Source organism: Mercenaria mercenaria, chromosome 15 (assembly GCF_021730395.1).
Source record: "Mercenaria mercenaria strain notata chromosome 15, MADL_Memer_1, whole genome shotgun sequence".
In the NCBI taxonomy this organism is placed as follows: Eukaryota; Metazoa; Mollusca; class Bivalvia; order Venerida; family Veneridae; genus Mercenaria; species Mercenaria mercenaria.
In genome coordinates, this window is record NC_069375.1 from 57,869,320 (window position 1) to 57,894,880 (window position 25,561).

The 25,561-nt window shown below is 33.8% G+C and overlaps 1 protein-coding gene across 2 annotated transcripts in view; it reads left to right on the forward strand.

The window, feature by feature from the left end:
- The window catches only part of LOC123555780 (uncharacterized), a 58,989-nt gene that overhangs the window by 12,818 nt on the left and 20,610 nt on the right, over positions 1-25,561 (forward strand). For both annotated transcript variants that reach the window (XM_053525338.1, XM_053525340.1), the window contains 2 exons: positions 3,209-3,574; positions 13,405-13,773. In XM_053525338.1, coding sequence (XP_053381313.1) covers positions 3,209-3,574; positions 13,405-13,773 — 735 coding nt within the window. The remainder of the gene's footprint in view (positions 1-3,208; positions 3,575-13,404; positions 13,774-25,561) is intronic.

A 25,561-nucleotide genomic window follows, 5' to 3' on the forward strand; every position in this document is an offset into this window, starting at 1 on the left:
AGGGGCCAGGTCTGGTGAAAATGGAGGATGCGGAAGGACAATAACTTTTTCTGATGCCAGAAACTCGGTCACAAGTCTAGCCTTATGAGCGGGGGCATTATCATGCAAAAGACGGACGTACTTGAGTCATGTGCTTGGGCGGCGGCGTTTGTAGCAGGACTTTAATTTTTTCAGAACAACATTTTTTGTAGAACTTTGCTGTTACCGTTCTGCCTTTTGGTACCGGGATTTGCATTACTGGTCCCTTATTATCAAAGAAAATCACATACAAAACTTTCTTTACCGTGCGCCGTCGCTTGGCAATACTTGGACGTTTTGCATTTTTAGTGGCCCAAATTCTGCTTGAACATTTCCACTTTGGCTCAAAATAGTATACCCATGCCTCGTCACCAGTAACGAGGTTGTCGAAAGTTTTTTTTTATATTCGGGATACATGTTGAGAAGCTTTTTAGCATTTGCAACACGGGTTCTCTTCTGTTCGTCTGTTAGCAAATGGGGTATCCATCTTGCATTTATTTTCCTGAGTTGAAGATGTTTCTTTAAAATACCATGAACTCGTGCTAAAGAAATGTTCATCAACCGTGCTAAATCCCTCACGGTATATCGGGCATCTTTTTTTCAACATATTACTGATTTTTTGTATGTTGCTTTTCGTCGTTGTTGATGCAGGACGACCTGGACGAGCAACATCTTTGACTTGCTGCTGACCGGTTTTAAATTTGGCAACCCACTTACAAATAGATCTGTGAGACATTTGACCCTCCCCATAAATGTCGCACACCTCACGATGAATATCCATAGGCTTTATGCCCAGTAACGACCGACCTTTTATATAGGCCCTAATTTCAAGCACATTTGTAGCTCTTCTACCAGTCATTTCATGTATAGTGTAATGAATACGTTATAAAGCAATGTACACTGTATCAATGTTAGTGAAATTGTGAGCGAGATTTTCACCTGTGTAATATTTCAGAGATTATTTTATCGGCCCGTTGTGGTTTAGAGTACATAGCGCACGATATTCAAGAAATAATGCACAAATGACATTATTACTGGAACACCCCTCGTATGAGCTAAACTAGTGTTGCCTTGAGACAATAATTTACAATGAACTTACACACCGTAACATACAAAACTTTTCATAATTTTCAAAGGAGAAACATGTTATTATATCGATCTGTTTTTCCCATTGCCTTATTTATGAGCAGAAAATGTTTCACTGTAACGCATATATGAATGAAATCTAAAGACAAAATGTGTTATTTCTTACGTTTATGACTGCAAATGTACGATCACGCTAAACAATGATTAATATCTGTTTGAGAAACCTATAATGCAAGAAGGCAGTCTTACAGATCAAAACACAAATCAATATGGTTGTGTGCATGGCTGTGTATATATAATTAATATATTCAGAAAACACATGGACAAAGTAAAATCAAATCATCAAATAAAACAACATAATTGTTTAAATTATTGCACTAAACTAAACTAAATCGGTAGTGACATTAATTCTAAATAGAAAGGAATATAGAAAGCTACTTCTGATGATTTTTTTGTTTGGCAGATAAAGGAAATAAAACGTAAAATAAATATTTTCTTGTTTAAACAAATCAACAATAATATCATATTTATTCAACTGATTTCATTTTCTTTCTACATATTTTAGATAGAAGAAAAACAATGGTAATGTATTTTAGAGTAAAGCATGGGAAGAATCTGACTGCTTGACCTATTGAACAATTCTGTTTTGTCAGAATGTATATGAATTTTATAAAAAAAAGAAAAATATTTACCAATTTTCTGAAAATGAAAAAAAGAACATTAAAACATTTATATTAAAATGGTAACGGAACATTTTTATATTAATCATTACAGACTTCAAATAAACGTTTACATTACATTATTGTATAATACAGCTCACATTATCTTGAGTTGATTGATCAGAAATATTTTTTTCGTATCATTCAGTTTTTAAAATTAGTAAAAATTTGTGTCCTGAGATTTTGGATTAAGCATTGATTTCTTGATTTCAAATTACCTAGACACACCTGATGTAGAATGAATTAAACATATTTGAGAGAACAGTATAACTATGCTACAAACTAAGTTGTGTAAGGATCCATGAAGTATTTCGTGATCAATGTAGTTTTCAATTCTATTTCTATTTTATCTCAAGAGGCCCATGAAAGGGGCCACCTACACCCATTTAAACAACAATGACAGATTAAAATGACACTACAGACTTCGATTAATGATGATCCATCCAGTAGTTGAGAAGAAGTCGTTTAAAACATTTTTTCTAAATGTTTAGCTCTAGTTGTCATTCAAAGAGGCCAAGTGCCCCTAATTCAGCAAACATGGAAGAGGACCTTATCGTGATGCTTCCGACCAATTTCGATGAACATCCTTCAAATATTTCATAAGAAGAAATCGTTAAAAATATATACAAATATATAATGAAATAGCGTTCAAATACCCAATTCAAATATTTAGATGATAATCTACCTGTTGGACAATGGAAAGAACACATTGGAAAAAATATTGCTATATTTAGTTGTAGCGGCCCCAAAAATATAAAACTTGAGAGAGGACCTTGTGAGGATGCTATACATCAAATCTGTAGTAGTTCTGACTTGCAGTTTTATAGAAGATGTTTACATTAATTGTGGACGACAGACGATGGGCAACGGACGACGGACGATGAACCATAGTTCATCCTAAAAGAATGAGTCATGTTTTATTTGCATGTTGGTTCCACATGTTACTAAAACTTTGGTTATCTGTTTTCAACTGACTGTTTTGGAAAAAGGTATGTTCCCGCTCGATTTATTGCTAAGCGCCTTGCCATTATCAATCTGATGTATTGTGGTGGCGATTTCGTATATTATTCAAGCTTGTATCCTCTTATGGCAAAACTGCCTATTCCAAATTTAAATATATCGCGTCATGCGTACTAACCCAGGGTCTATAAATTTTAAAATCAAAAGCATCCTCGTGATCTATTTCGGTTCAGAGAAAATAGATAGCTTCGCTGGTTCTAATTAGTTAAAAAGACTAAAATATTTGGATGTAGAATATAAGAATATTTCACAGGTTGTGACAGATATTCTCTCTTTTGACTGTCTTATCGTTGGCTTGGAACTTATTGGATGTATATATCAAGATAACACTAATTTAGCTAAATTTTATCTTCTTATCTTTTCAGGCTAAGCTCTTAGAAGACTATCAGACGAAAGAAATAACAAGTGTTCAAACAGAAAAGGAAATGAATCAATACTTGATAATAAACTACCAAAATGATGAAGAAAGTAAGAAAATAGATGATGCAGGAGAAGGACTAAGTGACGCAATAGAAAGACAGACGAATAAAAAAGACAAAAAAGAGCATGAGAAAGTGGAAGCGGAAGAACAGAAAAGGCAAAAGGTTGAAACACTGAAAAAAGAAGAAGACAGAAGTCAGAAAATAAAACAACAAAAGGAACACACAACAAGGGAAAAAGAAAAAAGAAAATGGCAAGAAGAGGAACGACAGGAAATGCTGGAAGTATCGTTAGAAGGACGGAAACAAAGGGTAATATGTAAATTTAATCAACTGGTTTCAATCTTTTAGAAACTAACTTTAGCATTACTTTGACAAGTTCGCTCTTACATTATACAACACGTTCCGTTAAGCTAACAGTTTAACTGTTATACATTTATGAAAACCAAACCAAATGACACACTATTTGCAGATCAAAGCACGTCCTCATCTTGATTCAATATTAATGAATACTTAAAGTAATCGGGATTATTGGGCGTAAACAGTGATAACAATGAATGCAATATGGCATTATTAATTTGAGATGGCAATATGATATTTTCGTATCTTTTAGTTAAAACTCTTACAGGAATTGACTTTAAACTTAATATATAGTTAGATGGCGATGAGACTATGCAAAAAAAGCATTTTAACAGGCACTGTAGGTCGAAGATCCACATACCAAATTGAACGCAAAAGTCATAATTGACAATCATACATCTTGTCCGAGCATAACTAAATAAACATGCAAGGAATTGACTTGGTATACACAGCCAATGTCGCCACATATGAAACCGATATGATAATCATATGATTTTCATATGAGACCTTTCATATGCTAATCATAAAAAAGAGCCGCATATCATTCTCATATAATATCAGTTCATGATTCTCATATGAAAATTATATCAGTTTAATATGAAATGATTAGCATATGAATTTCATATGCAAGTTGAAAGGCCTAGCATATGATATGGGCATGATACTGATATCAAATTCATATGTTACCTCCTTTCATATGCTATTCATATGCTTCTACTTTTATATGCTTTTTATATGTAAGCTCCTTTCATATGCAACTCATATGATTCTACTTTTATATGATTTTCATATGTTATCTCTTTCATATGCCACTCATGTAGTACTCTTTTTTATGCTGGTCATATGCAAGCCTTTTTCGTAAAAATATTTTATGGTCCATCTCTGGTGTTGGTTGAAAGGCGGCATCACTTTCTCGAAAAAGACTGCTAGAGCAGGCTGGAACAAAATTATCTTTAAAAAGAAAAACAAATACAAAGGAATATTGATATTTTCATCTTTATTTTCATTTTTCTTTACAAATAAAATCATTGTGATTTGTTTACATTCAATCATGAATATGTTTAACAATTACATTTAGATACAATTTATGTATTATAATAACATTAAGTAACAAAGTTTTACACAGAAAGCATGTGAATTAAAGTTTTACAGAAATATGGAAATATGGAACAATTCAAGAAAAGAAACCCCGAGTGACACACAAAGGAAGTACAACATAAATAAGTATCTACAGATTTACATAATAGCATAACATGTGTCGTCTATGCTAATGTAAAACGTAAATTTGAGTTACCAACGTCCCCAGAAAAGGGACATTTTTCACAAAACATACCGCATCTTCTTCTATTTTATAGGGCAACATACTAAAAATGTATATAAATCATAACTATGTAGCATATAATTCATAAAATATTATGTACATGTAGTTTGAAAAATGTCTGGTGAATGCTATCAAAGCCTTAGGCCTTTTTGTTTTTGACAAGAAGTTTTCAAAGTTTTCCCTATATAAGTCTATAGAAATAATGTGACCCCCACCCCTTCCCCACAAGGTGGGGCCATATTATATCCTATGGGGATTATTAGAACAATCTTGGTGGAGGACCACTAGATGATGCTACGTACTAAATATCAAAGCCCTAGGTCTTATAGTTTTGCACAAGAAGATTTTCAAAGTTTCCCCTATATAAGTCTATTTAAACCATGTGAACCCCGGGGGCCATATTTGACCTTAGGGGGATAATTTGAACAATCTTGGTAGCGGCCCACTAGATGATGCTACATACCAAATATCAAAGCCCTAGGCCTTGTGGTTTTGGACAAGAAGATTTTGTTAAGTTTCTCCTTTCGGTTGCCATGGCAACCAGAGTTCTATACGGAATTCAATTCGTTGGACAATTTTTTGAAGACGATCATCCCTGTGAAGTTGGCTTTGAGGTTTTGGAGATGTTGTTTAATTGAAAGTTTGGACAGACACCGGACGGACAGACGGACGCCGGACGGTGGTCACCTTTGGCTCAGGTGAGCTTATAAATGAAATGCATGACATTTACATGGTACTACAAAACTTTGCTTTTAAATAACACACCAGAAAAAGTTAATTCTACTGTTTTTAAATGCAGATACTTATCAACCTATTACAAATGTTTTGCAACTAAAGTAATTCTCTTTTTACCTATTTATACCATAAAGTTGTATCCTGTGTTTGGGTTTTGCATTCTGGATTTCTATAATCATTAATAGCTTTTTATATCTACATGTATCATTACAATCACATATTTAATAATTATAAACATAATTTCATTTTTAGATTAGTGGGAAAACTGACATAAAGCACATGTATTGTACTTTTATCATATAAAACAGAAGTAATGTCATGTACAAAAAAGTTAACTTAAGTGTCTGTGACCATTGCACATGACACAATGTCTTGTAATGGTTATTATGTATGAAAAGTCATTTAGATATACACCAATACATAAAAAAGTAACAGATCAGATAAAAAAAAAAGTTTCATCTCTAAAGGTGACCTTAATCTTGAGTTAGAGGTCTGAATCTTACATGCAACAAAGTAATTTGTTATGGTGACTATGGCAAGTTACTTGAATGTAGTAAAGTTACTGACAAGACCAACTAGAACTGTGGATGAATATTGCACAATAGCTTGAGTCTGTGTTAAAAATATCAAATAATCAGAGAGGTACAGATAAAAATTTAAGTATGAAAGTTGCATAATGATGGTTATAAATTATAGCTTTTAATTTCAAGTCATTATCTTTTAAACTACCAAAGATATGTCTATAAACGAAGCTTTCGGAGAAAATCAACATGAAAATAATTCCAAGTGTTACAACTTTGTGACCTTGACCTTAGGTATAATGGGCCCAGTCTTTGCACACACTTTGTTTTTATGCTGGACAATGCTTATGTGAACTTACAGTAAGATATAAGCAATAATAACAAAGATATGACAGAAAAACAAAGGTTGCCAAAAAACTTTAACATTTAAAATAACCTTAGTATAACACCTTGATGACCTTTACCTTGGATATAATCGGCCCAGCCCCTGTACATACTTTGTTTGTATGCTGGACAATGTTTATTTAAAGTTACATTAAGATAAAGGCAATAGCAACAAAGATATGACAGAAAAACAAAGGTTGCCAAAAAACTTTAACCTTAAAATAATCTTAGTATAACACCTTGGTGACCTTGACCTTGGGTATAACGGACTCAGCCCCTACACATACTTTGTTTTTATACTTGACAATGTTTATATGAAGTAACAGTAAAATATAAGCAATGGTAACAAAGATATGACAGAAAAACGAAGATTGACAAAAACCTTTAACCAAGAAAGGTCACGCCACACCAATGCCGGGGCAAGTGGAATAGTCCCCCAATTCTCCAAATAGTGGAGCTAAGAAGAGCTGTCCGTAAGACAGCGCGCTCCAAGATTCGGGGATTTGACAGTAAAATGAATATATGTCTGAAGGAAGATACACCAAGGGGCATAATTCCATCAAATACACAAATACACAAGTTATTAGGATTGTTACAACACATGCATATGATGATGATAAAGATATATTTTGAGTTTTAAGTCATTATCTGATATAGTACCAAAGTTATGTCCAGAAAACAAAGTTTGTAAAAGATTTAAGTGTAAAAGGGGTATAGTTCAGTCAATAATACAAATCAGAATTATGGGGATTGTTACCACACATGCATATGATGCTGATAAAGATACATTTTAAGTTTCAAGTCTCTGCCTTATATTGCATTAAAGTTATATCCAGAAAGCGAAGATTGGAAAAAAGTTTAAGTACAAAAGGGGCATAATTCTGTCAAAAACACAATTAGAGTTATGAGGTATGTAGCCACACATGAAGATGAAAATAAACAAATACTTTTAATTTCAAGTCATTATATTTTAAAGAACCAAAGATATGTCTATAAACGAAGCTCTCGAAAACATTAAACAAGAAAATAATTCAAAGTATAACTTTTTGTTAACCTTGACCTTGGATATAATGGGCCCAGCCCCTGCACATACTTTGTTTGTATGCTGGACACTGTGTATAGGGACTCACAGTTTGATATAAGCAAAAGTAACAAAGATATGACAGAAAAACAAAGGTTGCCGAAAAACTTTAACCTTAAAAATAACTTAAGTACAAAACCTTAATGACCTTGACCTTGGGTATAATGGACTCAGCCCCAACATATACATTGTTTGTTTACTGGGCAATGTTTATGTAAAGTTATAGTAAGATATAAGCAATAACAACAAAGATATGTCAGAAAAACAAAAAGTGCCGAAAAACTTTAACCTTAAAATAATCTAAGTATAAGACCTGGGTGACCATGACCTTGGTTATAATGGGCTCAGCCCCTACACATACTTTGTTTGTTTACTGGACAATGTTTATGTAAAGTTACAGTAAGATATAAGCAATAGTAACAAAGTTATGACAGAAAAACAAAAGTTGCCGAAAACCTTTAACCTTAAAAATAACCTAAGTATAACAGCATGGTGACCTTGACCTTGGGTATAATGGGCTCAGCCCCTACACATATATTGTTTGTATACTGGACAATGTTTATATGATTTTACAGTATGATATAAGCAATAGTAACAAAGATATGACAGAAAAACAAAGGTTGCCAAAAAACTTTAACCAAGAAGGGTCACGCCGATGCCGACGCCGGGGCAAGTAGTATAGCCCGCACCCCCCTATTCTCCGAATAGTGGAGCTAATAATGACTTTCATTTTTATACGTCAAATTCAGGCTTTATTGTGCTTGCTATCCAGATAAATGATGTCATGCCTAAAGTATAAAGGAAAAACTTTAAAAATATTCTTGCCTGAAAGGATCATTCCTGTGAAGTTTGGTGTAAATCTGCCCAGTGGTTTTCAGAAAGATTTTTTAGAAATTGTTGACACACAATGCACAACAGACATTGAGCGGTCACAAAAGCTCATCTTGAGCCATTGGCTCAGGTGAGCTAAAAGAAAATAATTCAGGAACATTTTTCCTATTGAGTAAATAGTAAGGCTCCCACATTTCCAGCATTTTTTGTAAATTTATGTTTACACCTTTCAAACACGAAATGGTTTTGTTTAAATTGCCTTCAAATACTTCCTTTAGTCACAACTCTGGATGGCATTTCCTATCTATAACAGGGACCCACAATCGTAACTGCGTTGTTTTTGTTTTTTTTTTCAATTTATAACCTAGAAAAAATATCACAAATTCATTATTTTGTAATATTTTTGCAATTTCACAAGATGTTTTGACATTTTCGCACTACGAATTGCACTGTTTGATGCAAATGTATTTCAAAATGGAGTATCTGTTTTTTAAATTGATCAATTTTTGAACCGAACAAGTAGGCAAATACGGCGACTCCCTGTTTACTGCAAAAGACAAATCTAATACCTTTAACAGACAGAAAACTTGTTTCAATCAGAAAAACATGGTTGTTCTAAGGACGATCGTTTTGTTTAACCGGTTAGAAATTTGTAAACATTTACCAGTCAAAAATGACAAGGACTCATTTAAACATGTTAACATGGGAGCCTTAGTAAATAGAAGAAAGCAATCACAAAAAGATTCTCAACAACTTCTTATTCCCAAGAAAAAACATTCTTTTGAAAATAGTATTGAAAAGCAAATACATGATCTTTGAAGATTTAGTAAACTTTCTTTGGAGAAATGTGTTTGATGAAAACAGAATCATTGATTTCACAATATGCTTTGTTTCTGTTCTTTTTTGCATAATAATGTAGCACTAAAAAAATTAAGCAACATTTCTACAGCCAACCTGAGCATTTTTCTCAAGATTAACAAAAAGAAATGACATGATATGATATATTAAGACAACATATGTAATTATAACCCAATGTTAGTGGTGTATAGTAATACATCAGACTGTTATGTAGATATCATATTACTATTACACTATAAAGAATTTGTCTCAAATCTCTTTTACAAGGATTCTTAAAATAATAAGTTTGTTTATAGTGACATACAGTAACAATATCTAACAAGTCTATACAGTAAATCTGTGTCAAAAACAAAATGTAATTATTGTTTGTTGAAGAACAATTTATCTAAAACTGAAAAAAAAACATTAGTCTGTGTTCAGACCCTGATATTAACTCCTAAGGTTATTAAAATTTTGTGTAATTATATCCCTTTTCTTCTCAAAACTTACTCAAGCCAAGACTGATAAGGTCAAAATATATGTGACTTTTTTAAGATTATCCAATTGGCAGTCAGTCCAAAAAATAAAATACTAAACAGTATCATACAATTTTAAGATCAAAGCCTAAGGAGTTGCTTGTTTCTATATACAGTGAAACGTTTACTAGTGTATTGCTGTTCAATCATGGCATTGATGAATCAGGAATTATTTAACAGTACATCATGTGATTATCTACAAAATTTATCATCTTTGACAAATTTATACATGATACTAATGCCCACCAAAAAAGCTTAAGTAACACCGCCACAGCTTATATGTACTATAAATGTGCATGTCAGGGTTAGAATTCAAGTGCTTTTTAGTGAGTATAAAAGTTCATAACATAACTTGTAGACAAATTTAATGTTTGATACACAATACAACTGAGGACATAATTCATTCTTATTCCATATTATACATAATACAACTTTAAACATTCATTGTAACTTTTCATACTTGATCAACAAATTACAACTGTAAAAGCACTCTATACTAAATCCATTGTTTGTGTACTTTATACTTACTCAATGACACAACTGTAGATCTGTGTATGCACTTCATACTTACTTACTCCATGACACAGCTATGGAATTACTTCATACTTACTCAAGTATAAAACTGTGGAGGTACTTTATACTTACTCCAAAATACTACTGCTGGCATACCTCATGCATACTCAACTAGATAGCTACATAGACATATTTCACACTGTCACTTACTCCATGGCACAAAGTTCTGTTATCATACTTTATAAATACTACAAAATACGACTATAGTCAAACTTCATACTTATCCCACCATACATATGTAGAAATACATTTGTACTTCATATTTGCTCCATGACACATCTGTAGACAAACCTCATACTTACTCCATAATACATCTGTATACAAATTTCATACTTATCCCACCATACATCTGTAAACATACTTCATACTTACTCCATGATACATCTGTAGACATACTTCATATGTATTCCACCATACATCTGTAGATATACTTTATACTAACTCCACCATACATCTGTAGACATACTTTATACATCACAATACAACATACTTCATACTTATTCTACAATATAAAATGTGGTTTTACTTCAAAAGTACTCCATGACACAATTGTGAACGCACTTCATACTTTCTCCATGACAATGTATTCATAATAATTACCATAGATCTACTTTAATATATCTTTAATATACTTACTCTACAATACAACTGCAGTCACACTTCATACTTACCGGTACTCCACAATATACGTGTAGAAATACTTCATACTTACCGTCTAACGCCAAAATACACATGCTGACACAAATAAATTATCATGTTGTAACCAGGCAGGGGTGGCAAATTCAATTGTCCGTATTGCCCAAGTTGTCCCAAAGCTTGTATGGACAAGTGAAATCTGACTATATTTATAACTTTCATACGGACAAGTGAAAAATAGGCTAGCAATTGGCAAAAACGAACAAGCAAGTCAACATCGGATTTCGCCACCCCTGCTAGACCGCACACTATGTAAAAACATCATCAGTTGTACGTACCATGTAAAGCACCATGAATGAATACATATTTACAGCAGATCGAAACAGAAAGTCAAAGAAATGATAAATGCTGTCGATTAGATCACCTCATTTAAGTTAGCACTAGCAAAAGTTTGTGAGACTGAGTTGGGCAAAAGTCACATGCACTTTGCAAGTATGTGAGCTTAATTATTCCAACCCTGCATGCAATTTATGATTACCGGTACACACAATTGTGACAAATGCCAATTTCTTGGCATTGTTTTCAAAATAATCAGAATACTGATATAGGGTGTAAAAATTGTTTGTTTCCGGCATCCCAACCTATCTTAAATTTTTGGCCCGACCCTATAAGTTTTTATAGCCTCTGAGAATATGTTTTTTCAACTTTTTAATAAAAAGTTGCTAAGCTGTATTTTTCATGCTTTAAACATGGCCAGTAATATTAAAAATCAACATATTGATGCTCCAAAAGGCATAATATCATTTGTGTATGAAGATCAATAGAAAAGAAATGGGTACATGGACAGTACATACATGTACTTATGGCAGAAAAGATATCCTATTTATAACTTTGATAAGGAAGGTTACTAAAAATAATATATAGAGTCTAGACCATTTTCTTTATAACCACACACAAGTTTAAGACCTCATAACTTCAATCCAGGGATCGTGAATTTGAGCACCTGACTGTAGGGTGACGACCATGCCTTCTCATACGACACCACTGCGACCATTATTGTTTTTTCATGAAGTGGACACGAGAGCGATTCAAATAAGTTTCCTGCTCTGCCTTTAAGGGATCACTATGCGATACCGTACTGTCAGTACGGTATCTCATAGATCTATCATGATTACTCTTGATTCAGTCAGTGTGTAGCCTTTGAGCTGATCTGCCATTTGTCTTTTTTTGTCAGTAATGTGTCAGTGCGCTGCTTGAATTATTGTGGATGTAATTTCGCATGTATTATTATACCGCTGAGGGGAGTCCAGCCGTACACTAAGATAGATAGATGTCATCCATTTGTAAACAAACGCTCAATTCGAAACAACTCGGTTTCCATCCGATGTTCAATTTTAGTGCCGTACCTGTACCGGATACGGTGTTTTTAGCTCTAGTTGTCATTCAAAGAAGCCAAGTGCCCCTAATTCAGCAAACATGGAAGAGGACCATATCATGATACTTCTGACCAATTTCGATGAAGATCCTTCAAATATTTCATAAGAAGAAATGGTTAAAAATATATACAAATATATAACGAAATAGCGTTCAAATATCCAATTCAAATATTTTGATGACGATCTACCTGTTGGACAATGGAAAGAACACATTGAAAGAAATATTGCTATATTTAGTTGTAGCGGCCCCAAAAATATAAAACTTGAGAGAGGACCTTGTGAGGATGCTACAAATCAAATCTGTAGTAGTTCTGACTTGCAGTTTCATAGAAGATGTTTACATTAATTGTGGACGACAGACGATGGGCAACGGACGACGGACGATGAACCATAGTTCATCCTAAAAGAATGAGTCATGTTTTATTTGCATGTTGGTTCCACATGTTACTAAAACTTTGGTTATATGTTTTCAACTGACTGTTTTGGAAAATGGATGTGATAAGGTATGTTCCCGCTCGATTTATTGCTAAGCGCCTTGCCATTATCAATCTGATGTATTGTGGTGGTGATTTCGTATATTATTCAAGCTTGTATCCTCTTACGGCAAAACTGCCTATTCCAAATTTAAATATATCGCGTCATGCGTACTAACCCAGGGTCTATAAATCAATAGCATCCTCGTGATCTATTTCGGTTCAGAGAAAATAGATAGCTTCGCTAGTTCTAATTAGTTAAAAAGACTAAAATATTTGAATGTAGAATATAAGAATATTTCACAGGTTGTGACAGATATTCTCTCTTTTGACTGTCTTATCGTTGGCTTGGAACTTGTTGGATGTATATATAAAGATAATACTAATTTAGCTAAACTTTATCTTCTTATCTTTTCAGGCTAAGCTCTTAGAAGACTATCAGACGAAAGAAATAACAAGTGTTCAAACAGAAAAGGAAATGAATCAATACTTGATAATAAACTACCAAAATGATGAAGAAAGTAAGAAAATAGATGATGCAGGAGAAGGACTAAGTGACGCAATAGAAAGACAGACGAATAAAAAAGACAAAAAAGAGCATGAGAAAGTGGGAGCGGAAGAACAGAAAAGGCAAAAGGTTGAAACACTGAAAAGAGAAGAAGAAGACAGAAGTCAGAAAATAAAACGACAAAGGGAACACACAACAAGGGAAGAAGAAAAAAGAAAATGGAAAGAAGAGGAACGACAGGAAATGCTGAAAGTATCGTTAGAAGGACGGAAACAAAGGGTAATATGTAAATTTAATCAACTGGTTTCAATCTTTTTGAAACTAACTTTAGCATTACTTTGACAAGTTCGCTCTTACATTATACAACACGTTCCGTTAAGCTAACAGTTTAACTGTTATACATTTATGAAAACCAAACCAAATGACACACTATTTGCAGATCAAAGCACGTCCTCATCTTGATTTAATATTAATGAATACTGAAAGTAATCGAGATTATTGGGCGTAAACAATGATAACAATGAATGCAACATTATTAATTTGAGATGGCAATATGATATTTTCGTATCTTTTAGTTAAAACTCTTACAGGAATTGACTTTAAACTTAATATATAGTTAGATGGCGATGAGACTATGCAAACAAGCATTTTAACAGGCACTGTAGGTCGAAGATCAACATACCAAATTGAACGCAAAAGTCATAATTGACAATCATACATCTTGTCCGAGCATAACTAAATAAACATGCAAGGAATTGACTTGATATACACAGCCAATGTCGCCACATATGAAACCGATATGATAATCATATGATTTTCTTATGAGACCTTTCATGTGCTAATCATAAAAAAGAGCCGCATATCATTCTCATATGATATCAGTTTATGATTCTCATATGAAAATTATATCAGTTTCATATGAAATGATTAGCATATGAATTTCATATGCAAGTTGAAAGGCCTAGCATATGATATGGGCATGATACTGATATCAAATTCATATGTTACCTCCTTTCATATGCTATTCATATGCTTCTACTTTTATATGCTTTTTATATGTAAGCTCCTTTCATATGCAACTCATATGATTCTACTTTTATATGATTTTCATATGTTATCTCTTTCATATGCCACTCATGTAGTACTCTTTTTATGTTGGCCATATGCAAGCCTTTTCGAAAAAAAATATTTTATGGTCCATCTCTGGTGTTGGTTGGGGACGAGGGACGTTTTTCACAAAACATACTGCATCTTCTTCTATTTTATAGGACAACATACTAAAATGTATATAAATCATAACTATGTATCATATAATTCATAAAATATTATGTACATGTAGTTTGAAAAATGTCTGGTGAATGCTATCAAAGCTTTAGGCCCTTTTGTTTTTGACAAGAAGATTTTCACAAGGCGGGGCCATATTATATCCTAGGGGGATTATTTGAACAATCTTGGTGGAGGACCACTAGATGATGCTACGTACTAAATATCCAAGCCCTAGGTCTTACAGTTTTGCACAAGAAGATTTTCAAAGTTTCACCTATATAAGTCTATTTAAACCATGTGAACCCCGGGGGGGGGGGGGCCATATTTGACCTTAGGGGGATAATTTGAACAATCTTGGTAGCGGCCCACTAGATGATGCTACATACCAAATATCAAAGCTCTAGGCCTTGTGGTTTTGGACAAGAAGATTTTGTTAAGTTTTTCCTTTCGGTTGCCATGGCAACCAGAGTTCTATACGGAATTCAATTCGTTGGACAATTTTTTGAAGACGATCATCCTTGTGATGTTTCATCAAAATTGGCTTTGAGGTTTTGGAGATGTTGTTTAATGGAAAGTTTGGACCAACACCGGACGGACAGACGGACGCCGTACGGTGAGCGCTCACAATAGCTCAATCTGAGCCTTTGGCTCAGGTGAGCTTATAAATGAAATGCATGACATTTACATGGTACTACAAAACTTTGCTTTTAAATAACACACCAGAAAAAGTTAATTCTACTGTTTTTAAATGCAGAGACTTATCAACCTATTATAAATGTTTTGCAACTAAGGTAATTCTCTATTTACCTATTTATACCATAAAGTTGTATCCTGTGTTTGGGTTTTGCATTCTGGATTTCTATAATTATTAATAGCTTTTTATATCTACAAGTATCATTACAATCACCTTATTTAATAATTATAAACATAATTTCATTTTTAGATTAGTGGGAAAACTGACATAAGGCACATGTATTGTACTTTTATCATATAAAACAGAAGTAATGTCATGTACAAAAAAAGTTAACTTAAGTGTCTGTGACCATTGCACATGACACAATGTCTTGTAATGGTTATTATGTATGAAAAGTCATTTAGATATACACCAATACATAAAAAAGTAACAGATCAGATAAAAAAAAAAAGTTTCATCTCTAAAGGTGACCTTAACCTTGAGTTAGATGTCTGAATCTTACATGCAACAAAGTAATTTGTTATGGTGACTATGGCAAGTTACTTGAATGTAGTAAAGTTACTGACAAGACCAACTAGAACTGTGGATGAATATTGCACAATAGCTTGAGTCTGTGTTAAAAAATATCAAATAATCAGAGAGGTACAGATAAAAATTTAAGTATGAAAGTTGCATTATTTGGTAAAAATACAAATCAAGAGTTACAGGGATTGTTACCACACATGCAGATGATGATGGTTATAAATTATAGTTTTTAATTTCAAGTCATTATCTTTTAAACTGCCAAAGATATGTCTATAAACGAAGTTTTCGGAGAAAATCAACATGAAAATAATTCCAAGTGTTACAACTTTGTGACCTTGACCTTAGGTATAATAGGCACAGTCTTTGCACACACTTTTTTTTTATGCTGGACAATGCTTATGTGAACTTACAGTAAGATATAAGCAATAATAACAAAGATATGACAGAAAAACAAAGGTTGCCAAAAAACTTTAACATTTAAAATAACCTAAGTATAACACCTTGATGACCTTGACCTTTGGATATAATGGGCCCAGCCCCTGTACATACTTTGTTTGTATGCTGGACAATGTTTATGTAAAGTTACATTAAGATAAAAGCAATAGCAACAAAGATATGAGAGAAAAACAAAGGTTGCCAAAAAACTTTAACCTTAAAATAATCTTAGTATAAACCTTGGTGACCTTGACCTTTGGTATAACGGACTCAGCCCCTACACATACTTTGTTTTTATACTTGACAATGTTTATGTGAAGTTACAGTAAAATATAAGCAAAGGTAACAAAGATATGACAGAAAAACGAAGATTGACAAAAACCTTTAACCAAGAAATGTCACGCCACACCAATGCCGGGGCAAGTGGAATAGTCCCCCAATTCTCCAAATAGTGGAGCTAAGAAGAGCTGTCCGTATGACAGCGCGCTCCAAGATTCGGGGATTTGACAGTAAAATGAATATATGTCTGAATAAGAGACCTACTTCAAAAGGAAGATACACCAAGGGGCATAATTCCATCAAATACACAAATCTGAGTTATTAGGATTGTTACAACACATGCAGATGATGATGATAAAGATATATTTTGAGTTTTAAGTCATTATCTTATATAGTACCAAAGTTATGTCCAGAAAACAAAGTTTGTAAAATATTTAAGTGTAAAAGGGGTATTGTTCAGTCAATAATACAAATCAGAATTATGGGGATTGTTACCACACATGCATATGATGCCGATAAAGATACATTTTAAGTTTCAAGTCTCTGCCTTATATTGCATTAAAGTTATATCCAGAAAGCGAAGATTGCAAAAAAGTTTAAGTACAAAGGGGCATAATTCTGTCAAAAACACAATTAGAGTTATGGGGTATGTAGCCACACATGAAGATGAAAATAAACAAATACTTTTAATTTCAAGTCATTATATTTTAAAGAACCAAAGATATGTCTATAAACGAAGCTCTCGAAAACATTTAACAAGAAAATAATTCAAAGTATAATTTTGTTAACCTTGACGTTGGATATAATGGGCCCAGCCCCTGCACATACTTTGTTTGTATGCTGGACACTGTGTATATGGATTTACACTATGATATAAGCAAAAGTAACAAAGATATGACAGAAAAACAAAGGTTGCCGAAAAACTTAAACCTTAAAAATAACTTAAGTACAAAACCTTAATGACCTTGACCTTGGGTATAATGGACTCAGCCCCAACATATACATTGTTTGTTTACTGGGCAATGTTTATGTAAAGTTATAGTAAGATATAAGCAATAACAACAAAGATATGTCAGAAAAACAAAAAATGCCGAAAAACTTTAACCTTAAAATAATCTAAGTATAAGACCTGGGTGACCATGACCTTGGGTATAATGGGCTCAGCCCCTACACATACTTTGTTTGTATACTGGACAATGTTTATGTAAAGTTACAGTAAGATATAAGCAATAGTAACAAAGTTATGACAGAAAAACAAAAGTTGCCGAAAACCTTTAACCTTAAAAATAACCTAAGTATAACAGCCTGGTGACCTTGACCTTGGGTATAATGGGCTCAGCCCCTACACATATATTGTTTGTATACTGGACAATGTTTATATGATGTTAAAGTAAGATATAAGCAATAGTAACAGAGATATGACAGAAAAACAAAGGTTGCCAAAAAACTTTAACCAAGAAGGGTCACGCCGATGCCGACGCCGGGGCGAGTAGTACAGCCCGCACCCCCCTATTCTCCGAATAGTGGAGTTAGTAATGACTTTCATTTTTATACGTCAAATTCAGGCTGTATTCTGCTTGCTATCCAGATAAATGATGTCATGCCTAAAGTATAAAGGAAAAACTTTAAAAATATTCTTGCCTGAAAGGATCATTCCTGTGAAGTTTGGTGTAAATCTGCCCAGTGGTTTTCAGAAAGATTTTTTAGAAATTGTTGACACACAATGCACAACAGACATTGAGCGGTCTCAAAAGCTCATCTTGAGCCATTGGCTCATGTGAGCTAAAAGAAAATAATTCAGGAACATTTTTCCTATTGAGTAAATAGTAAGGCTCCCACATTTCCAGCATTTTTTTTGTAAATTTATGTTTACACCTTTCAAACACGAAATGGTTTTGTTTAAATTGCCTTCAAATACTTCCTTTAGTCACAACTCTGGATGGCATTCCCTATCTATAACAGGGACCCACAATCGTAACTGCGTTGTTTTTTTTTTCAATTTATAACCTAGAAAAAATATCACAAATTCATTTTTTTTGTAATATTTTTGCAATTTCACAAGCTGTTTTGACATTTTCGCACTACGAATTGCACTGTTTGATGCAAATATATTTCAAAATGGAGTATCTGTTTTTTAAATTAATCAATTTTTGAACCGAACAAGTCCGTCTGTACGTAGTTTAAGATAAAGGCTGTATTTCCGTAATTTTCTGTACGGAAAACGTGCGTGTTTTTCATGAACTTTAAATAATTGTAGAATGTTCCAATAACAAGATATGTTTATGAAATAACTTTTATGAATAAATCTAATACATTATGTAAAGAGATATATAATTTGTATAATTTTACCGCCGACAGTTTCGTCGTGGGACCGTCTTAAAATGTATCATTTTTCGTGACAATATGCATTCTTTATAATTATATTAGAGAACAGAGGGTTGAGCCTTGTCAGAGGAGACATATCTTTATAACCTGATGTCTGATTTTAATAAATGATACATTGTTGCAAAAGTCAAGCCAGTCCCTAGAGAAATCAGGTCAAGTCGGGTTCGAACTCGGTCAGTTAGGGGTCAAGGTCATAGATCAAAGTCCGTTAATATTCTCAAAATGCGAACTATTCTGTAGCGATTAGATGCCAAAGAAGATCTTTTAGCAGTATATAGCGTAGCCGCAACTTCTGTGGTGGTGGTGGTGGTGGTGGTGGTGGGGTGGGGAGGTCGCAAAATCGTCCGGTTTTTGTTTTTGTTACAGTATCAAGTTTCAAGGAAAACAGAACATAGAATTATACCGAGAACTAATCAAAGTGCACGATTTGCGCCTTAAAAATGTTCTTAGGGGAGATCCCATAATTTGCCAAAGCCCACGCACCAACCGCTTTGTCTGTTTATACATTTTACTGCTTTCCATTACTGCTCATGAACAGACTCAATCAAACCGAGTCTGCAATTTTCACTGTTTGCCTTGTTTTCGGTGCTTTCAAGGGATCTACATTCCAAATTTTATTTACTGCTTGTCCGAAAAATAAAGTTTCAACATTTAAAGGGCCTAAAATCGCATCTTCTACTCATTAGATTGAAGTTAAAATTACAAGATCTTTATGGTGGAGATCCCCCAACTCTACCCTCGTGATTTATGACCCACGCTGCATATATTTTTGTACATTGATTTATCAGTCATTTCCATCCCTTTGGTGGTAGGACATTCCATCTAAAAAAAGTCAAAACGCGCAAAATCACATGTAGCTCTAGTTCTGAACAGTTCCCGGAGTAGAATGTTGTACAGACCTTGTCTCCGCCATTTTGTTTTCATAATGCAATAAAATATGTATATGGTTTTAATATCAAAAACATACGGTTCTCATATGGACAATATTTCATATGAATTTCATATGTTAATTGTTTCATATGAGTAGCATATGATACCTTGATATGAAAATCATATGAAATATTATATATGAAAAGCATATGATCGTATTACGATATGATTATCATAAGAAGTTCATATGAATTTCATATGGTAATCATTTCATATGAGAATCATATGTGGCGAAATTGGCTATGTGTGTAGGTAGGTGGTAATGAGACGATGTGAGTGTCAAAAGTAAAGGTCACATATTGAGATCAAAGATCAAATCAGTTCATCAAATTTCGTTTCCGGAACATAACATAATATTATTAACTATTCAAGGTATTGACTTTAGGTTATACACACTAAATAGCCGTTATGCGACTACCATTTTTTCGCGCAATTATTCTATTACGTGTCTGTATTCCTGTAAGAAAAAGCTTTATTTCTCTAAAACTATGCCAGTTTTGTTTGAAATGTAGAGGAAACCTACATGCATGAAACAATACATGGTTTTAGCTGGATATCAACAGTTTCTAAGGTTTTATGTCATTTTCAGTAACGTAAGACAATGCGTCAGATTTTGTCAAAAATAATGTTCATGCACTTACCATAAATATAGCCTTGTATTGTCCTGTTTTGTCATTTTATACTCTGATCTGCATACAAATTACACATTTACAGTGTTAAATATATTACCTCTGAATTCCTGAAATAAGCAGTCAGTATGCTATGAATATGAATATGCATTTTTTTGTAAAAGAAATACACCCAATACAGTCAAATGTTATATTTTTTAGGTTTTGGGTTTTATCCTCATTTACAACGAAATTGCAAAAAAGTTGTCATTTTCTATAAAATTCAAATCAAGGTAGCCCATTTTCGCCCTCATCTGGTCTGATTTCAATTTTTACCAATGGCATCTTATAGGTCATAACACACTAAATAGCTGTTCTTCTTTATTCTGTATTAAATTGACCCATTTCTAATGAATATTGTCATTGCCGAATTAAAATCAAAAGAAAAGTGGGGATCATGTTTGATGCAAGAAAATATTTTCAGTCAAACACACAAACTGCAAAATACTATGGGTATCATTGTATGTTTTATGTACACCGCCATATTAATACTTTGGATGTCAAAAATTGTTATTTTGTACTTACCTCATGATTGTATAAATGTTGAGTTTTGCTCAACTCGAAACTAAAGGACTAGGAAGGCGTAGAAAGTAGCTATATATTATTGCCATTTTATCGTTACATTTGTGGTATCATTTGACAAAAGTCTATACGAAGATGGAATGTAGCCCGAGGTCTAGGCTTGGATGAAAACCGTGCGATGTTTATGAAACTTAAGGATGACTACCCTTAAAAGCCCTCAATTTCATCAAAAGTGTACATTCAACTTGATAATGTAAGCTTTTAAAATGTCAAACGATAGAAATAAGTTATATGGTGATAGAAATTTTCAAAATTTTCTTTTAGATTATCTTCCCTGATAATTTTAGTTTTTCATGAGTTATCTCCGCTGAAAACTAGAAAAAACAATGTTCTCCTTTTGCCTACTGGGAATTTTAGATTTCTTTTTGATATTTGTATCAGAATCATATAATGCAGCTTTCTACCGCAAAATTTTCTCGACACTCATTCTCATAATCAATACCGATTATCTCCCTAAAAATGATACAATGGAAAAATCTCTCGGTGAAACGTTTTTAATTTTGAATGTCATTCAAGAGGTCTGTGAGATGTTAGCAGAATAGGAGAATGGCAGAATAACTCCAGCTGAATAATGGAATAGCGGAACAGCAGAATAACAGAATAGCAGAAAAACAGAATAGCAGAATAACTCCAGCAGAATAGCAGAACAGCAGAATAACTCCAACCGAATAGCAGCACAGCATAATAACTACATCAAAATAACAGAATACCTGAGTAGCAGAATCAATCCATCAGAAAGGCAGAATAGCAGAATAACTCCAGCAGAATAGCGGAATAACTCCAGCAGGATAGCGGAATACCTCCAGCAGAACAGCAGAATAATTCCAGCAGAATAGCAGAATAACTCCAGCAGAATAATAGCAGAACAGCAGAATAACCCCAGCAGAATAATAGAATAGCAGAACAGCAGAATAACCCCAGCAGAATAACCTAACAGCAGAATAACTCCAGCAGAATAATAGAATAGCAGTACAGCAGAATAACCCCAGCAGAATAGCAGAATAACTCCAGCAGAATAACAGAAATAAAAACAGCAGAATGGCGGAATAACTCCAGCAGAATAGCAGAACAGCAAAATAACTCCAGCAGAATAGCAGAATAGTAGATTAACCCCAGCAGCATAACTCCAGCAAAATGGCAGAAAAGCAGAATAATTTTAGTATAATAGCAGAATAACTCCTGCAGAATAACAGAAAAACTGTAACAGAATGGCAGAAAAACTCTAGCAGAAAAGCAGAATTACTCCAGCAGTGTAGTAGAAATACTCCGGCAAAATAGCAGAATTGCAGAACAACTCTAGCAGAATATCAGAACAACTTCTTTTTTCATTTTACCTCGCATCTGTATGTCAATCAAAATTAGCCTTAAACTATCTTTATGGTAAACATGTAACCATAATTTGTTAGAAAACCATTTTTGACAGTTAAGATAACATATGTAGGACCGAAGTTATACATTATATGTCTCGCATATTACCCCGCACAATCAACATTAGCCTAAGATAGAAGAAAAGCAGAATAACTCAAGCAGCATAGCACAATAACTCCAGCAGAATAGCAGAATAACTCCAGACGAATAGCAGAAGAATAACTGAGAAGAAAGGCAGAATAACTCTAGCAGAATACTTTAGCAAAATAGCAGAATAGCAAATAACTCCAGCAGAATGAGAAAATAACTTCAGCTGAATAGCAGAATAACCCCATCACTATAGCAGAATAACTCCACCTGAATAGCAGAATAAATCCAGCAGAATAGCAGAATAACTCCAGCTGAATAGGATAAAAACTCTAGCAGAATAGTAGAATAACTCAAGCATAATAGTAGTAACTCAAGCATAATAGTAGAATAACTCAAGCTGAATAGCATAATAACTCCAGCAGATTAGCAGAATTACTTTTGTTCATTTTACCTCAATTTAAGCTAGCCTAAGACTATGTTTGTGGTATACAGGTAACCATAATTTGTTTGAAAACTATTTATGTCAGTGAAATATACTATAGAGTGTACCCTGTGCATTTACCTACAAGTGCACCTATAATAACAACATTTCTGAATATTGAAACGTAATATGTTAAATACTGAACCGAAGGCAGCCTTTTATAGACATTTTTGCTATTATTTTCACGATATGGTGTTTATGAAATGAAAAAAAAGGTGTATTAATACACAGAAACACTGTTCTAATAATCTTACAGAAAAGCTTTAACAGAAGAGTAAAACGATCTAAGCACTTAGTGCTCATATTCGTTATTACGATACATTCGTCACAGTTTCCGTTACTTTAAGACAATTGTTGCGTATATCTGCTAAAATGGCTCGTAAATACACAGCAAAAAGGTAATAGTGTTCCGTGAAAACGACTGTTCCATTGGTATACCTTTCACTCAAACAGAATTGAGAATTTTCCACCTCGTCCGCTAATGGCAAACTTGTTTTTACCTTAGACCGACAGTTGCCGGTCCATAGAATGTACCGGTATGAATGATCCAAAGAGAAAACTGTTTAAAAAACTTTTAAAAGGCATTTTGTTGTCAAAAAAGCATTTCAATAAGTGGTATGTAAAACTATGAGCATTTATATTTTGATATACTTTGTTGTTAAAACATACAATCATTCTATACAAAATTCAAAACTTTTAAGGACACTCTAAGTAGTAACCTTCTATTTTTGGACAGTTTGTTTTAAAGATATACTCCTGTTGCAAACAGTCTTAAGCGCTGATGTTCATTGTCATGCAGATGCGAGTCTAAATAAAAACATTTAGCCTTTTTGTCTTTTCTATGCTGTCCTGCTAATCTGCCATTCTGCTTCAGTTATTTAGCTATTCTGCTTTTTGCTGGAGTTACTCAGCTATTCTACTTTCTGCTGGAATTATTCTGCTATTGTGCTTTCTGTTGGAGTTATTTTACTGTTCTGCTATTCCGCTGAGTTATTCTGCTATTCTGCTAAAATTTTTTTGCTATGCTACTGGAGTTATTCTGTTTTTCTGTTTTTTCTGCAGGAGTTATTCTGCTATTCTGCTATTCTGATTGCGTTAATCTGCTATTCAGCTCGAGTTACTCTGCTATTCTGCTAGAGTTATTCTGCTATTCTGATGGAGTTATTCTGCTGTTCTGTTATTTTGCTGGAGTTATTCTGCTGTTCTGTTATTCTGCTATTCTGCTGGAGTTATTCTGCTGTTCTGCCATTCTGCTGGAGTTACTCAGCTATTCTGCTACTCTGCTGGAGTTATTCTGCTATTCTGCTTTCTGCTGGAGTTATTCAGCTATTCTGTTTCCTGCTGGAGTTATTCTGCTATTTTGCTTTCTGTTGGAGTTATTCTACTATTCTGCTATTCTACTGGATTTATTCTGCTGTTCTGTTTTTCTGCTGGAGTTATTCTGCTGTTCTGTTATTCTGTGTTATTCTGTGATTCTGCTGGAGTTATTCTACTGTTCTGCCATTCTGCTGGAGTTACTCAGCTATTCTGCTTGAGTTATTCTGCTATTCTGATGGAGTTATTCTGCTGCTCCTGTACTCTGCTAGAATTTTTCTGCTGTTCTGCTATTCTGTGATTCTGTTGGAGTTATTCTGCTATTCTCCTATTCAGCTGGATTATTCTGCTATGCTGTTTGAGTTATTCTGCTATTCATCTACCTTACGCTAATGTTAATTGTGCGGGGTATTATGCGAGACGTATAATGTATAGCATTAAAGATGTTATTCTAACTGACAAAATAGGTTTTCTAACAAATTATGGTTACATGTTTACCACAAAAATAGTTTAAGGCTAATTTTAATTTACAGACAGATGCGAGGTAAAATGAAAAAGAAGTTATTCTGCTATTGTGCTAGAGTTGCTCTGCTATTCTGCTATTCTGCTTGAGTAATTCTGCTGGTGTTATTCTGTTTTTCTTCTATTCTGCCGTAGTTAGTCTGCTATTCTGCCATTCTGCTTGAGTTAGTCTGCTAGTCTGCTATTTTTGTTATTCTGCTGGAGTTATTCTGCAATTCTACCATTCTGCTGGAGTCATTCTGCTATTCTGCCATTCTGCTGGAGTTTTTCTTCTATTCTGCTATTCTGTTATTCTGCTGGAGTTATTATGCTGTTCTGTTATTCTGCTGGAGCAATTCAGCTATTCCGCTGGAGTTATTCTACTATTCTGCTATTCTGTTGCTTTGCTGAGGTTATTCTGCTGATCTGTTATTCTGCTATTCTGCTGGAGTTATTCTGCGTTTCTGCTATTCTGCTGTTCTGCGTTTCTGCTATTCTGCTGGAGTTAATCTGTCATTCTGCTATTCTGTTATTCTGCTAACTTCACAC